Consider the following 14,544-nt stretch of genomic DNA (forward strand, 5'->3'; position numbering starts at 1 on the left):
GCGTTTCGGTGTCTCTGCCTTTTGATAATGGCACACCTTCCTCAGGACAATTTTGAAGTAGTTGGGGTTAACCTCATGTATCCTTTCCTTTAACAGTAAGGTTCCTTGTCTTATGGATGGAGTCAGGACCTCACGTTATCCTGGATATTTAGAATCAACCGTTGGAATTTCCACGGTCGTTTTAGTCAGATCCCTTGCTCTTTTTTATTTTCAGATTATAATGGGTGCCCTGTCGGGTAGATGGACGATCCTTCGGATATAGGAGGTTCATCTGTTGTAGGGATGAAATCCCTACTGATTTTATAGGGTCGCCTTTATAAAGAATATGAAGAACTGTTCTCAGGATACAAGAGTTTTGTGGCTGGGGCCCCTACTGATGTGGGGGGATGCCGTCTCCCCGTGGTATTCTTTCTTTCAAACGTTCCCCATCTATACCTCTGGATAGTGGTAGGTGGCTTGGACGTGGATATGTCCGTTCTTCGCGTTTGTTGGAATTACTCCGACCACGGGTACGTCAGCTTCTAATTTCTGAGCAGATGGGGAACGTTTGAAAGAAAGAATACCACGGGGAGACGGCATCCCCCCACATCAGTAGGGGCCCCAGCCACAAAACTCTCGTATCCTGAGAACAGTTCTTCATATTCTTTATAAAGGCGACCCTATAAAATCAGTAGGGATTTCATCCCTACAACAGATGAACCTCCTATATCCGAAGGATCGTCCATCTACCCGACAGGGCACCCATTATAATCTGAAAATAAAAAAGAGCAAGGGATCTGACTAAAACGACCGCGGAAATCCCAACGGTTGATTCTAAATATCCAGGATAACGTGAGGTCCTGACTCCATCCATAAGACAAGGAACCTTACTGTTAAAGGAAAGGATACATGAGGTTAACCCCAACTACTTCAAAATTGTCCTGAGGAAGGTGTGCCATTATCAAAAGGCAGAGACACCGAAACGCGTTGACGCTTTTTCTTGTTCCTTAGAATTCAAGCCACGGAAATCTCTGTTATCAGGTCTATTTGCGAAGTGGAGATGTGTTCCAAAATATAACAAGGGCTTTCAAATCTTGAAATCAGTATCACTTATAGATGTGTTTTTTCTGTTGGGGTCTTGTTTCCAGTTTTAAATGTCATGTGCTTTATTTGAAATCTAACTTAGATAGGATGTGTTGAATTTGTGCTTCCTTTTCTTTGGATATTTTCATACATTGATAAATTATTTTTTAATGTTGTTTTTATTGTATTAATAGTTGTCTCACCTATGAGTTTCTGAATTTATTATGTAATGAATTGTGTTTTATTTATATGTGCCAATGTTTTTTAATAAAAGTCTGTGAACGGTATAAATTACTTTGTGACCAGTGATTATGAATGAGGCTCAGAATATCTAGTGTGAGTGAGTAAATACTCTTCTCCAGGGATTCTTCTTGACTTTTGGTCTACAGTACCCTGTTCCCTGGAACTTGTGGGGTCATCTCTCTTTTTTTAAGTTATGCCCACACCTATCAGGAAGCGGTCGTATAGGAGGTGTAGTGACCCCAGAGGTAAGTAGCCCATTGGCTACTATCTTACACTCCCCTAAATGTTCCTAAATTCAGCATTTAGGGGTCGCCCTGACACCAGGTACTCAGATTCTTCTACTGACAACAGAAGAAGGACCGCAAAGAGCTGACAATGTGAGAACTGTGGGCCAGTACCAGAATTGGCACCAAATCCTGCCTGGCTGCTGCTGTCCCGACAATTGCAAAGACCCGGCCCGTCCAGCAGCTGTGCACCCTCCTAAAAGCCTTTTGGTGATGCCAGCACTTCGCCAGCCAACCAGCATCTCCCTTGAAATGTAGGATCCACTTTCCTTCACCCTGAAGGCACCAGCCACATCTGTCTGGTAAACTGATCTATTGACCACCGGGTCCCCAGAGGGAGCAGCGGCCCAAAAGAAAATGTTCCTGGCTCCCAGTGGTCGGCCCGTCCCTCCACTGAGTTTAGAGGTGCCAGACCCTCCAGGAGCCCTCAGCATCAATACCCTGGGTACTGGAGCATTTGCAGAAGCCAAGGCGTGTTTTTTGTCCAATCTGGACACTAACACCGTCAAGACTGACCTATCGACGAGTGATGTCAGGTTCAGCATTGAGCGTGGCCCTGCTATCCTGTTTTGTCCCTATTTCCATGTCGACCCCTAGAAGTGAGAGCCTCCAAAGCAAGCGACCTGCCCGAAAAAACACCAAACAATAGTCCGATTCTAAGTCAACCGATGGTGCCTCCTAGCCTCAGAGACCACCAAGAGCTGAACCCCCTTCTGGTTCTGCCAGACTGTCCCCAAGTCCCCACTTGCAGCCTTCTTATTGTTAACAGGTTTCTCCATTGACTTCAATGGCAGTGTTTGAGGCTACCATTGAGACCAAGCACCTCTGCACAGTGCAACCCAGGGCTGGTAAGACCAAACTGCTGGTGGCTCCATGGACCTTGGCCCCTAACCACCTTATGTCCAAGAGATCAACCTTGTAAAACGTTTGCAGGTATATCTATTCAGTGTATGCTTTGCCCATAGGACAACATAACAGTGTTCGAGGCTCATGCTTGAACTCTGTCAGCTGTATTTTTACTGTATTTCTAAAAATTGCTAACTAAAAAGTATTTACCTGGTTCTGATATTCTTGGTGTCTAAATTATTATAAAAATTCCTAAATTTCTCTAGAATTTCTTAATTTAGTGTGTGTCTCATTTATTGACTGGGGTTTTACAAGCCTGTTGTGCTGCCAGTACGTCTCTTTTCCCCATATTAAAAATGACGCACCGGCAGTGCGAAGGGACTTGTAAATATGCCCCTGTGTGTAATAATAATAATAATAAAGATTATAAAGCGCCTGGTTACACTAGGAAACAGTGTGTCCCCGCGCTGAGGAAGAACAGAACCATGCAAGTTACAATAGCAGTCCAGCATCGATCTCATAAGCCGGGAGACCCCGGACCTACACTAACTTGGGAAAGAGATAAGTCTTCAATTTCTGGCGGAACCTCGTCTCAGATGGTTCCATGTGGAGCTCAATTGGAAGAGCGTTCCACTGTTTACTGGCCCGGTATCTAAAAGAGCGACCGCCCATCCGTGCTCTGTAAATACGCAGAACCTGGAAGAGCATACTTCCCAGGGATCTCAGCATCCACTTAGGATGGTACATGGTCAGCAACTTTTGAAGGTATATAGGTCCATTTCCCTGTGCAATACGGTGTGCAATGCACATTGTTTTAAACACAATTCATTCACGGACAGGGAGCCAATGCAGGGTGGCCAAGGCACGACTTCCGGAGTACTTCTGGGAGAGGTTCAGTGCCAGCCTGGCGGCCGCATTATGCACACACTGAAGTAGGTGTAGACCCTTTTTGCTCAGATAAATGTACAATGAGTTCCCGTAATCCAAGTGGGGAGTGACTAGAGTATGCATTAGTGTTTTCCTACTGGTGATAGGAAGTAGGTCCAGCGTTTTTCGCAGGCTTTTAAGAATGCCTTAGCATTTACCAGCTACCCCTCTAGTGTGATGTTCAAGGGACAGGTTACCGTCCAGTCGTACTCCCAAATTTTTCACCTGCTCCGCAGGGTTGGGAATAGGCCCAAGTTCCGATGGCCACCACGCTGAAGACCATATAGATGGTGCCTTCCCTATCACTAGAAGCTCAGTCTTATTCGCGTTGAGGCGCAGGTAGTTGTTATTCATCCAGCCAGCCAGCTCCCTTAGACAAGTGGAGAAATTCGCTGCCGCCTCTTCCGGGGGCTGAGAAAGTGTCACCACCAGTTGAGTATCATCCGCGTAGGACACAATCTCCAGCCCGTAAGCTACCACTAACTTCGCCAGGGGTTCCATATAGAGATTGAATAAAGTGGGACTCAAAATAGAGCCCTGTGGAACCCCCTGCTTTAAAGAGCTTACCTCTGATTTAAAAGGTGGGCAGTGGACTTGGAATCTTCTGTCTGCGAGAAACGAACACAGCCATGCATGAGCCGGCCCTACCTCCCCTGCCTCCCTGAGGCGGGCCAGTAGTATAGGATGGGATACGGTACAACAAATGCTCTACACTCCCCCCTGATAAACCCAAATCTGCTTGATCACACTATCACAAAATACAGCCCTTTGCGATTGTTAACCGCAACGCTGCTGCGGTTATTTTTGCGCTGTGCGGCTGTTTTCGAATAACCGCGATAAATGATGAGCTCAGCTCGTCATCCGCACACGTCACCCGTGGCTGATGACGAGCTGAGCTCGTCATCAGCATCGAAGGGGTTAAAGCAGGCCCCTGGGAACCAATGAGGGAGCCTGGACTCTCAGCCCAGTGTACCTCATTTTAGTACTCTATATAGAGAGCCAGCTTCCTATAACAAGATACATGTAATACGCCATCCTTAGGTTTAGCAGCAAAGCCCATAATATATGAACATTAGGAACTTTGTAAAGATCCATGTAAGAGCGGGTTCCCGGGTACAGTGGAAAACACGCCCTTCAATTAGAACTTTGGATTATGGCTTTCGAACATTTCTACACAAATGCACAGTTCCCAGAGGTTGCACCAATGAGGAACAAGCAAGAAGAAACATTTTACTACAGAATACGTTGCATTTCGCCATTCTCACAGTTAACTCAAGCGTGTATCTAGGCTCATTGCACAACATACGCCTGGGACAATTAGGATGTCTTTGATTGTGAACCTTGTGGGGGAATTCTCTCAGTTGTTAGTGTGAAGTTTGAAATTCTTTATTGAGAACAGGAAAACAACAGTCGTGATCGTCACGTAGTGTATTGCGACAGTGGTTCAAGAAGGAGGACCATGTAAACACAGTCGTATTAGCGTAGGCTAGTTTTCTATTGCATTTAACCCCTTCCGTGCTCCTTTCGGCCAAGGCCCGATGGGAGCACTCCCTCCCCAGTGCTGCCGTCGGCCAACGGCCACCGCAGCCCCTCCCACCCTTTAGAACGCCCGCACCGCAGCGGTTTTTCATTAAGGAAAAAGGCTCCCGCAACCCCCTGATGATTTTGTAATCATCACCTCACTGCTTATTACAGCACTTCATTCATTTACTTTGGGGTTTTCTTCTTGCGTTCTCCCAGATCCTTCAGACCGTCATTGAGATCACGTTGCATCTCTCCAACCTTTATGTCTTCGTCCTCTCGTTGCTGACTGTTTCTGAAGCCCACTGTCCATTTTACTGATGGATGAATTTCTTTTGCATAGATTAGAAAGATAAAGACACAGGCAATGCCAACTAGCATAACCAAAAGAGGAGTTAGAAGCAGTTTTAAAGTTCCTCCACCTACACTCATATACACTCCCCTATCTTAGGGAAACCTCTTCCAATAGAATCAAAAATGGAACCTATTCCTTCCCATACACCTGACTCTTGCAGCTCAGTTAGTTCATGGTCACGCTTGTATTATTAGTGTTGTAGCTGCCGGGCTGCTTATCCGTGCCTGGGATATACGCTCAGCATTGCCAAGCATGATGGCGCTGCAAATTCCGCCCTCCTTTGCATGGTGCAAATCCAGTGTAAGGTGATCCTGCATAACCAGAGCTCTCATAGCAAACAATGCTTTATTTATAGCAGTTAAGGATCCTGCAGTGTTAATAAAAAGCCCATCCACTAAGGTTAATAGTACAGGGATTCTGGCCTAGCGGATGAGTGCCGCACTAGTACAGAGGGTTTGAACTAACGGTTGAGTGCCGCACTAGTACAGAGGGTTTGGACTAACGGTTGAGTGCCGCACTAGTACAGAGGGTTTGGACTAATGCTTGAGTGTTGCACTAGTACAGAGGGTTTGAACTAACACTTGAGTGCCGCACTAGTACAGAGGGTTTGGAGTAACGCTTGAGTGCCGCACTAGTACAGAGGGTTTGGAGTAACGCTTGAGTGCTGCACTAGTACAGAGGGTTTGGAGTAACGCTTGAGTGTCGCACTAGTACAGAGGGTTTGGACTAACGGTTGAGTGCCGCACTAGTACAGAGGGTTTGGACTAATGCTCGAGTGACGCACTAGTACAGAGGGTTTGGACTAACGGTTGAGTGCCGCACTAGTACAGAGGGTTTGGACTAATGCTCGAGTGACGCACTAGTACAGAGGGTTTGGACTAATGCTCGAGTGACGCACTAGTACAGAGGGTTTGGACTAACGGTTGAGTGCCGCACTAGTACAGAGGGTTTGGACTAATGCTCGAGTGACGCACTAGTACAGAGGGTTTGGACTAATGCTTGAGTGCCGCACTAGTACAGAGGGTTTGGACTAATGCTCGAGTGACGCACTAGTACAGAGGGTTTGGACTAATGGTTGAGTGCCGCACTAGTACAGAGGGTTTGGAGTAACGCTTGAGTGTCGCACTAGTACAGAGGGTTTGGACTAACGGTTGAGTGCCGCACTAGTACAGAGGGTTTGGACTAATGCTCGAGTGACGCACTAGTACAGAGGGTTTGGACTAACGGTTGAGTGCCGCACTAGTACAGAGGGTTTGGACTAATGCTCGAGTGACGCACTGGTACAGAGGGTTTGGACTAACGCTTGAGTGTCGCACTAGTACAGAGGGTTTGGACTAATGCTTGAGTGTCGCACTAGTACAGAGGGTTTGGACTAATGGTTGAGTGCCGCACTAGCACAGGGGGTTTGGACTAATGCTTGAGTGTCGCACTAATACAGAGGGTTTGGACTAACGGTTGAGTGCCCCACTAGTACAGATGGTTTGGACTAATGCTTGAGTGTCGCCTTAGTACAGAGGGTTTGGACTAATGCTTGAGTGTCGCACTAGTACAGATCGTTTGGACTAATGCTCGAGTGACGCACTAGTACAGAGGGTTTGGACTAATGCTCGAGTGACGCACTAGTACAGAGGGTTTGGACTAACGGTTGAGTGACGCACTAGTACAGAGGGTTTGGACTAACGGTTGAGTGCCGTACTAGTACAGAGGGTTTGGACTAATGCTCGAGTGACACACTAGTACAGATGGTTTGGACTAATGCTTGAGTGCTGCCCTAGTACAGAGGGTTTGGACTAATGCTTGAGTGTCGCACTAGTACAGATCGTTTGGACTAATGTTTGAGTGTCGCCTTAGTACAGAGGGTTTGGACTAATGCTCGAGTGACGCACTAGTACAGAGGGTTTGGACTAATGCTCGAGTGACGCACTAGTACAGAGGGTTTGGACTAACGGTTGAGTGCCGCACTAGTACAGAGGGTTTGGACTAATGCTCGAGTGACGCACTAGTACAGAGGGTTTGGACTAATGCTCGAGTGACGCACTAGTACAGAGGGTTTGGACTAACGGTTGAGTGCCGCACTAGTACAGAGGGTTTGGACTAATGCTCGAGTGACGCACTAGTACAGAGGGTTTGGACTAATGCTTGAGTGCTGCACTAGTACAGAGGGTTTGGACTAACGGTTGAGTGCCGCACTGAAGGACTGGGTTCTTTGGACCCAGCGGTGCCAGGGCACAACACCTGAAACCTTCGTGGGTAACCTGCTCCGGCGTACAAATCACAGAGACACGGGACACTTCCTTCGGCGTCAAAGAGTCAAGGTTTATTTACTGCAGGGAACACAGAAGTCACAAGAAGTACATCGAGTGTAGTTCGGGGAGACTGCTTCAAATTGTATTTGTGGATCGCTCCTTTTATACAGTTTCTACCCATAGGATAACATGATACACAATAGTTTACAACCTGGTTCCCACAAGTCGCTCTCAGAGGGGTCGCTTAGATCACTTTGAAACACACAAGATCCGGAACATAAGTGCGGAAACATTTGGCGGTTCCCAACTGTAAAAACCCATCTTCCCACCATTAGCAAATTCCAATCAGCAGTAAAGTAGATCGAAATAGGAACGAAGACAGGTGCAGAGGAAGACGGAGACAGTGGGGAGATCGGAAAGGGTGTAAAAGGGGAGTGTCGAGAAGCACGAGATACAGGCATCAAAGGGACGCGCCTAATGAGATGCACAACTGAGACAATAAGCCCGTGCGGCAAGATGAGCCTCGAGCGGCGCCATCTGCCTTACAGTAGCATCCCCCTCGTCATAAAGACACTTTCAAAGAACATGTGTCTTCCGCAAACATCTTGGGAGTCCCAGGGTCGCGAAGCGGACAGCGTCCGTTCGCTGGCTACTTGAGGGCAAGAGACAAAATGGATGCCGTATCTAAGATGGAACCCGTGGGTACAGATGACAAACCCACATAACAAACGAACGGTGTAAGTTAGCACAGCGAAACTGCGCACACTTACAAAACTCGTCATTTGCGGTTCATAGATACTAGACTCGACCATATTCGTGCGAGTCGAAAACACCACTTACAATTGTCACGGAACCTCAGACGCTCCTTTTGCCCTCATGTAGGCAAGCACTAGTCGGAATCATACTCGATATTCATCAGACCATCAAGATGTCGTTGTAGCATAGCTCTGTCCAACCGAGTCCCCTTGGTAACAGATGGTTGTCTCATACACGTTGTAGCACAGAGGCCACATAAGGCAGGACCACACTGCACACAAAGGCAACACGTGAACAGGAACACTACCACAACCCCGATGATCGTCAGAATCTTCCAACCCCAAGTCGACACCAGGCCCCAAAACCAACCAAGTAGCGTCCAATCCCCTACATCCACGTGTATGGATTCGGAGATCTTGTGCAACTTCGAGATGGCTTGATAGACAGTAGGAGCATTATCTGGAATGAAAATGCAGCAGCTCGAATGGATCACTTTACATACCCCACCGCGATCTGCTAAGACAACATCTAAAACCATACGGTTTTGTAATGTCATAAGTCTCTCCGCCTGAAGTTCTGTGGTGATATTACCAAGGGCACTGGCAGTAATGTTAGCTGTCCATTCTACCACTCGAGTCAAATGTCTCAGGTTCCTACTATTAACCATAGGTCCCCAAAACGGGAGGAAACCCTTGAAAAAGTCTCCTGCCTCTTGACCGGCAGTATCCTCTTCGCTAATTACGCCTCGTACAACTCTAGTCTTATGATAATCGGCATCTACAGTAAACGTCGGAGGCAACAGATTTGCAACAAAACATGAGCCCATGAAGTCTGCGGGCAACCATGTGTATGCACGATCATGACAGATGAAGTACGTACCCTTGGCAGCCAGAAGCACAGGGATCGGGGACATTGACAGAACGTAACTTTCAGTGCAAGCACTTACTCCAAGTGAGGCTTGCGAGCCACGACCCACAAGACAAAGATTACCAGTGTGGGGTACGACCCATATCGGAGACGAGCTTTTAAGCTGCTTTTCATTAGTGAACGTACTATATTCCCCTCTATTCGGTGCCCTATAGGCTTGTACCTCTGCCTTAGGGATGAGATAAGCATCATAGATCTCATCTTCCAAATCCTGTATTATCATCGATACCACCCACTGCCATGAGGTAGGACCCGGTTTGGGGGAACGTTCTGGAGAGGGGTGGAAACCTAGTGCGCTTCGAAGCATTGTTTGGTATGCTCGAGCTGACCCTTGGGAACTATACGGTAACACCAGATATGGAATTCCCTTACCCGTAGTATGTGGCATCAACCCACACACCCAACAATTAGTAGTGTTAACCACTAACTGATGCTGATGGAGGAGCTGGATAAAGGAATTGTTGCGGAATTCAACACGTCTAGCCTGTTCGTGTTCTGGTAACATATGAAAGGAATGAGGAGAAGCAGTAGAAGTAATGTTAGGGTAAGGAGTAGGAGTAGGGGTAGGAAGTAAGAAGTAAGACATAGTGTAATACACCCCACCCGCCAAAAATGCGGAAGCAGTTAAAAACAATACAAACAATTGGGATACAAAACATTTCGTATGACTAAGTTTCTGCAGCTTGACTCTATATGCCTGAGCTCCTTCCAAATCATTCAGCTTCAAAAATGCCATTTCCCTACGACCGTCCGCAACGTTTCTTGACGCACTTCGTTCTGTGCAGCAATAGTCAATCCCCAGGAGTTCCTAGGAACCGACGGTCTTTAACCTAGTGTCAAGACCTACTGTCCAGAAAGAAGTACGCGTGCGGCCCTACGGCCCTCAATACACAATATGTATATATTAGCACAATATTTCTCCGCTGTGGAAGAAAAAAGATACAAGGAAGAAGCTTGATATATATATATATACAAAACAATTTTCAATGATACGAATGTTCAAAGTTGATCATGGGAAACGAAGATATTGCAGTTATCAATTTCAGCAAAGCAAGCAAAAAATTTTTATTTGTCCTTAGTGTGAGATCGCAAAGAATATCGATGTTTCCCGGGACGTGTCTGCACGTCGAACAAAGGATCTGTCGAAGAGACAGCGTCCTGTTGATCAGTTTGCTGATTTGGTCTTGAGTCTTTTGCTGACAATGTTCCAACAATGGCTTTCTGCTGCACTGAGTGTTCACCAACAAGTTGTGCGTCACTGAAAGGTACAAACGCCGGCAATGTCGCTGCTTCTGTTGACGCAATGCCTTTCCTCACCCACGGGTCTGCCGGCAAAGGAATAGGGACTCGCTTACAATGGGTAGCATGTACCCAGTTCTTCCGTCCCTCAAGACGAACGGCAGTCCTCGTGGCCAAAAGCACCTGGTGAGGTCCAACAAAGCGGGGGTCCAGATTCTTCTTGCGCGAAAAATTTCGGGTGACAACCCAATCACCAGGCTGGAGCTGGTGGCCTGGACCCTCCGTCTGCGTCGGCAAGGCGTCGTAAACCTGTTGATGAATTAACCTCAGTTTAGCAGTCAAGTCATGTAAGTAGTCAATCAACATCGGGTACTCAAGATCAACGAATATACCTGGCCTAGGAACCCCCCACACATTCGCAGGACGGCCGAACACTATTTCATAGGGACTAAGCCCTATTCGGGAGTGTACAGTCGCCCTAGTTGACAGTAATGCTAGAGGCAAAGCGTCAGGCCACGAAAGTCCAGTCGTAGCCTGGATCTTCGCTAATTTTAGTTTAAGGGTGCCATTGTACCCTTCAACCAATCCAGCTGACTGGGGATGATTGGCGCTATGGAATTTCTGATTAATTCCAAGGCCCTTACACACACTCCTCATCACACTTCCAACAAACTCACTTCCGTTATCTGACCACACGACTCTAGGCATTCCATACCGAGGAAAGTATTCCTTCAGTAGGATTTTCGCAGTAGACAAAGCAGTATTATCTTTGAGGGGATAGGCCTCGATCCATCGGGAGAATGCGCAAACCACAACCAAAACGTATTTCAGGTTATTGCATCGCTCCATATGGATGAAGTCCAATTGGATCACCTCAAAGGGATACGAAGGAGGAGCAAAACTGCCAGGGGGAGTTGGGGTTCCTTTGCCAGGATTGTACATTATACACACCATACAATTCTTCACCAAACGTTCAGCACACTTAGTAATTCCATCATTCTTCCACACATCAGCCAACAACTTGCAAATACCTTTCGCGCTAATATGTGCTAACCCATGTGCCATTTGCACAACGGCCAGTACATACGCATCAGGCAACATCCATCTTTTCTGATCTGACAAATCAATCCAGCAACCATTCACATCCAACCTTCCCGTACTTTCTTTCCACTTCATCTTTTCAGTGTCGGTGGCCTCATTCTGAATTGCTTTCACACTCTCTATAGTATTCTCACACATACTTGATTCTGTAGGCCACCTAACCGAATTCGTCACATACATTCGAGTGCTAAGGTTCCGGGCAGTCTCCTTAGCAATCTCATCTGCAAACGCATTACCACGACCAACATCATCCGTCACCTTACGATGCGCACTACATTTAACAATTGCAACTTGAGCAGGCAAAGTCAATGCATCCAAAAGATCGTTCACAAGCTGGCCATGCTGTATTTTCGTGCCATGTGACGTCAAGAAACCACGTTCTCGCCACAATCGTCCGAAACTATGCGCTACACCGAAAGCATACTGACTATCGGTGTACACATTCACACGTTTACCTTTTGCTAATACACATGCTCTAGTAAGAGCGATCAGCTCTGCAGCTTGGGCAGAATTCTGACTCAATCTCGCAGTCTCAACAACAGTATTCAATGTCACCACAGCATAAGCAGTAGTCACATCACCATTCGGCAATTTAAAACATGACCCATCCACATACAGGATGCCATCCGGGTCTTCCAATGGGGTGTTTTTAAGGTCCACACGACCTTTTGTTTCCTCCTCTGTCCGCAAGTAACAGTCATGTTCTGTTACTGCATCTGACTCTGCACTAATTGGTAACAAAGTTGCCGGATTTAGGACATTACAACGTTTTATCTGAATGTGGCTTGCCAAGAGCGTCAATTCGTACCCAGATAACCTCGCACTCGTCAAGTGCTGAGTTTTCGTACGGTTCAAAAGAGTATCGACTGCATGCGGAACCATCACCGTAAGCATATTATCCATGACCAATCCTGCTGATTGTCGGATGGAGACCGCAGCTGCCGCAGTTGCTCTCAAACAACTCGGCAATGCTCTAGCTACTGGGTCTAAGGTCGAGGAAAAATATGCACATGGGCGTTGCTTACCACCAAAAGGTTGCGTTAAGACGCTTAAAGCACAACCTTCCCTCTCGTGAACATATAACGTGAACGGTTTACTGTAATCAGGGGTACCTAACACAGGGGCCGAACACAATGAATCACGTAATTCAGAAAAACGTTTCTGACATTCTTCCGTCCATGGTAAAGGAGTCGAAACATCCTTGCACGTAAGAGCCACCAATGGTTTCGCTAGCAATGAAAAATTAGGAATCCACTGCCTGCAGTACGATGTGATACCTAGAAAGGCACGCACATCTCTTTGGGTTTGTGGCACAGCCATGCGCGCAATCGCTGCAATTCTCTCTGGGGTCAATCTCCTTCCCTCCTTTGACAATAAGTGACCTAGATAGGTTACTTCTTGACAACAATATTGGAGTTTAGAAGGTGACACCTTGTGATTTAACTCACAGAGATGTTGCAGCAACGACACTGTAGCAATTTTGCAAATGTCCTGAGTATCAGCAGCCACCAATAAGTCGTCGACGTATTGGATTAAAGCCGCACCAACCGGCAACCTAAACGCATCTAGTTGACCCTTCAAAGCTTGACTGTAAATCGATGGACTTTCACAGTAGCCCTGAGGAGCGCGTTTGAACCGGAAGCTACGTCCACCAAGAGAGAAACCGAAAAGGTCCCTGCTCTCTTCGGCAATCGGGATGCTGAAAAACGCATTTTTCAAATCAATCACCGAAAACCATGAAGCCGTAGCTGGAATCAGAGTCAGTAGCGCCGTAATGTCAGGCACAACAGGGAATTGAGGAACCACAATTTTATTCACCTCCCGTAAATCAATAACAAAACGATAAACAGGCGGTTTGGTAGGATCAGTACGTTTAAGAATGGGCAGTACAGGACTATTGCACACGTTTCCCCGAGTTTCTTCAATGACATCTTTCTCGATCAAATCATAGATGATCGCTAACAAAGCTCGTTCACCATCAAGGGAGATACGATATTGGGGAATACGTGGCAATCGCACATTCGATTTCAACTGAACAACATAAGGGGAGATATCAAGTAGGCCCACGTCGTTTGGACCCGTCGCCCACAAAGATGCAGGAAGAGAACTCAATTCCGGTGGAAGCTTATCGAGGGACAAGTACATGGGAGAGACTACCCTCTCTCCTAACGTAAGCTTTATACCCGCAGGAGAACAATACAAAGTCGCATACAAGCGTTTAAGCAAATCCAGACCCAAAAGATTTTCGCCACAACCAGTGGTTAAAATCAACGGAGCTTCGAGCTCACGAGGTCCAATTTTAAGGGGCAAAGGGCGCGAAACTGGATTGCTAACGGGGGCGCCAGAGAATCCAACAGATACATTTGTTAAGCCAGACAAAGGTGCGCCAGGGAGTTTCGAATGCATGATAGAACTTTTCGCTGCACCAGTGTCCAACAGAAAAGGCTCAACGACGCCCGATGTAGCAACTGCGACGTAAGGCCCTCTCTGATCAACCGGAACTGATACCACTCCCTCTCCTTGTCTTTGGCTGTCCTAGTAATTACTATCGTCAGTTCCCTGAGCGACGTAATAATCGTCTACATTGTACTGCGCAGATCGTCCTTGCGATGATCCACGTTGGTCGAAACAATTATTAGAATTTGACGAGTTATCAGAACAGTCGTTCTGAGCACCACGACCTCTACCACGTGATGCGTGCTGTGCACCACCACGACCTCCTCTAGACGAATTACCACCACTACGGTCATTTAAAGCAGGACAATTGAATTTAATGTGTCCCTCCTGTCTACAATAAGCACATTGGTTGTACCCCAACGAAGATCTCTGAAAAGATGAATCATTACGCGGCTGCGATCGATTTGATTGCGACTGCGATCTATTCTGCTGAGGCGCATTCTGATTAGAACGCGGCGGATATGCTTGTTGTAACAACACTTTAGTTTTCAGCTCTTTCGTCTTTTTATCGGCACGGTCATTTTCCTCTTTTTCTCTATTTTCGTAATATTGTGCCGTAGCCAATATCTGAGCTGAGGTA

General features: G+C 46.8%; 1 protein-coding gene across 1 annotated transcript in view; it reads right to left on the reverse strand.

Moving 5' to 3' along the window:
- The window catches only part of LOC147665748 (uncharacterized), a 135,810-nt gene extending 130,546 nt beyond the window's left edge, over nucleotides 1-5,264 (reverse strand). The window contains exon 1 of the mRNA XM_086949547.1: nucleotides 5,074-5,264. Within this exon, the coding sequence (XP_086805673.1) occupies nucleotides 5,074-5,264 (191 nt within the window). The remainder of the gene's footprint in view (nucleotides 1-5,073) is intronic.
- Between the last annotated feature and the right edge of the window lie 9,280 nt (nucleotides 5,265-14,544).

Source organism: Lissotriton vulgaris, unplaced genomic scaffold (genome assembly GCF_964263255.1).
Source record: "Lissotriton vulgaris unplaced genomic scaffold, aLisVul1.2 SCAFFOLD_997, whole genome shotgun sequence".
NCBI lineage: Eukaryota > Metazoa > Chordata > Amphibia > Caudata > Salamandridae > Lissotriton > Lissotriton vulgaris.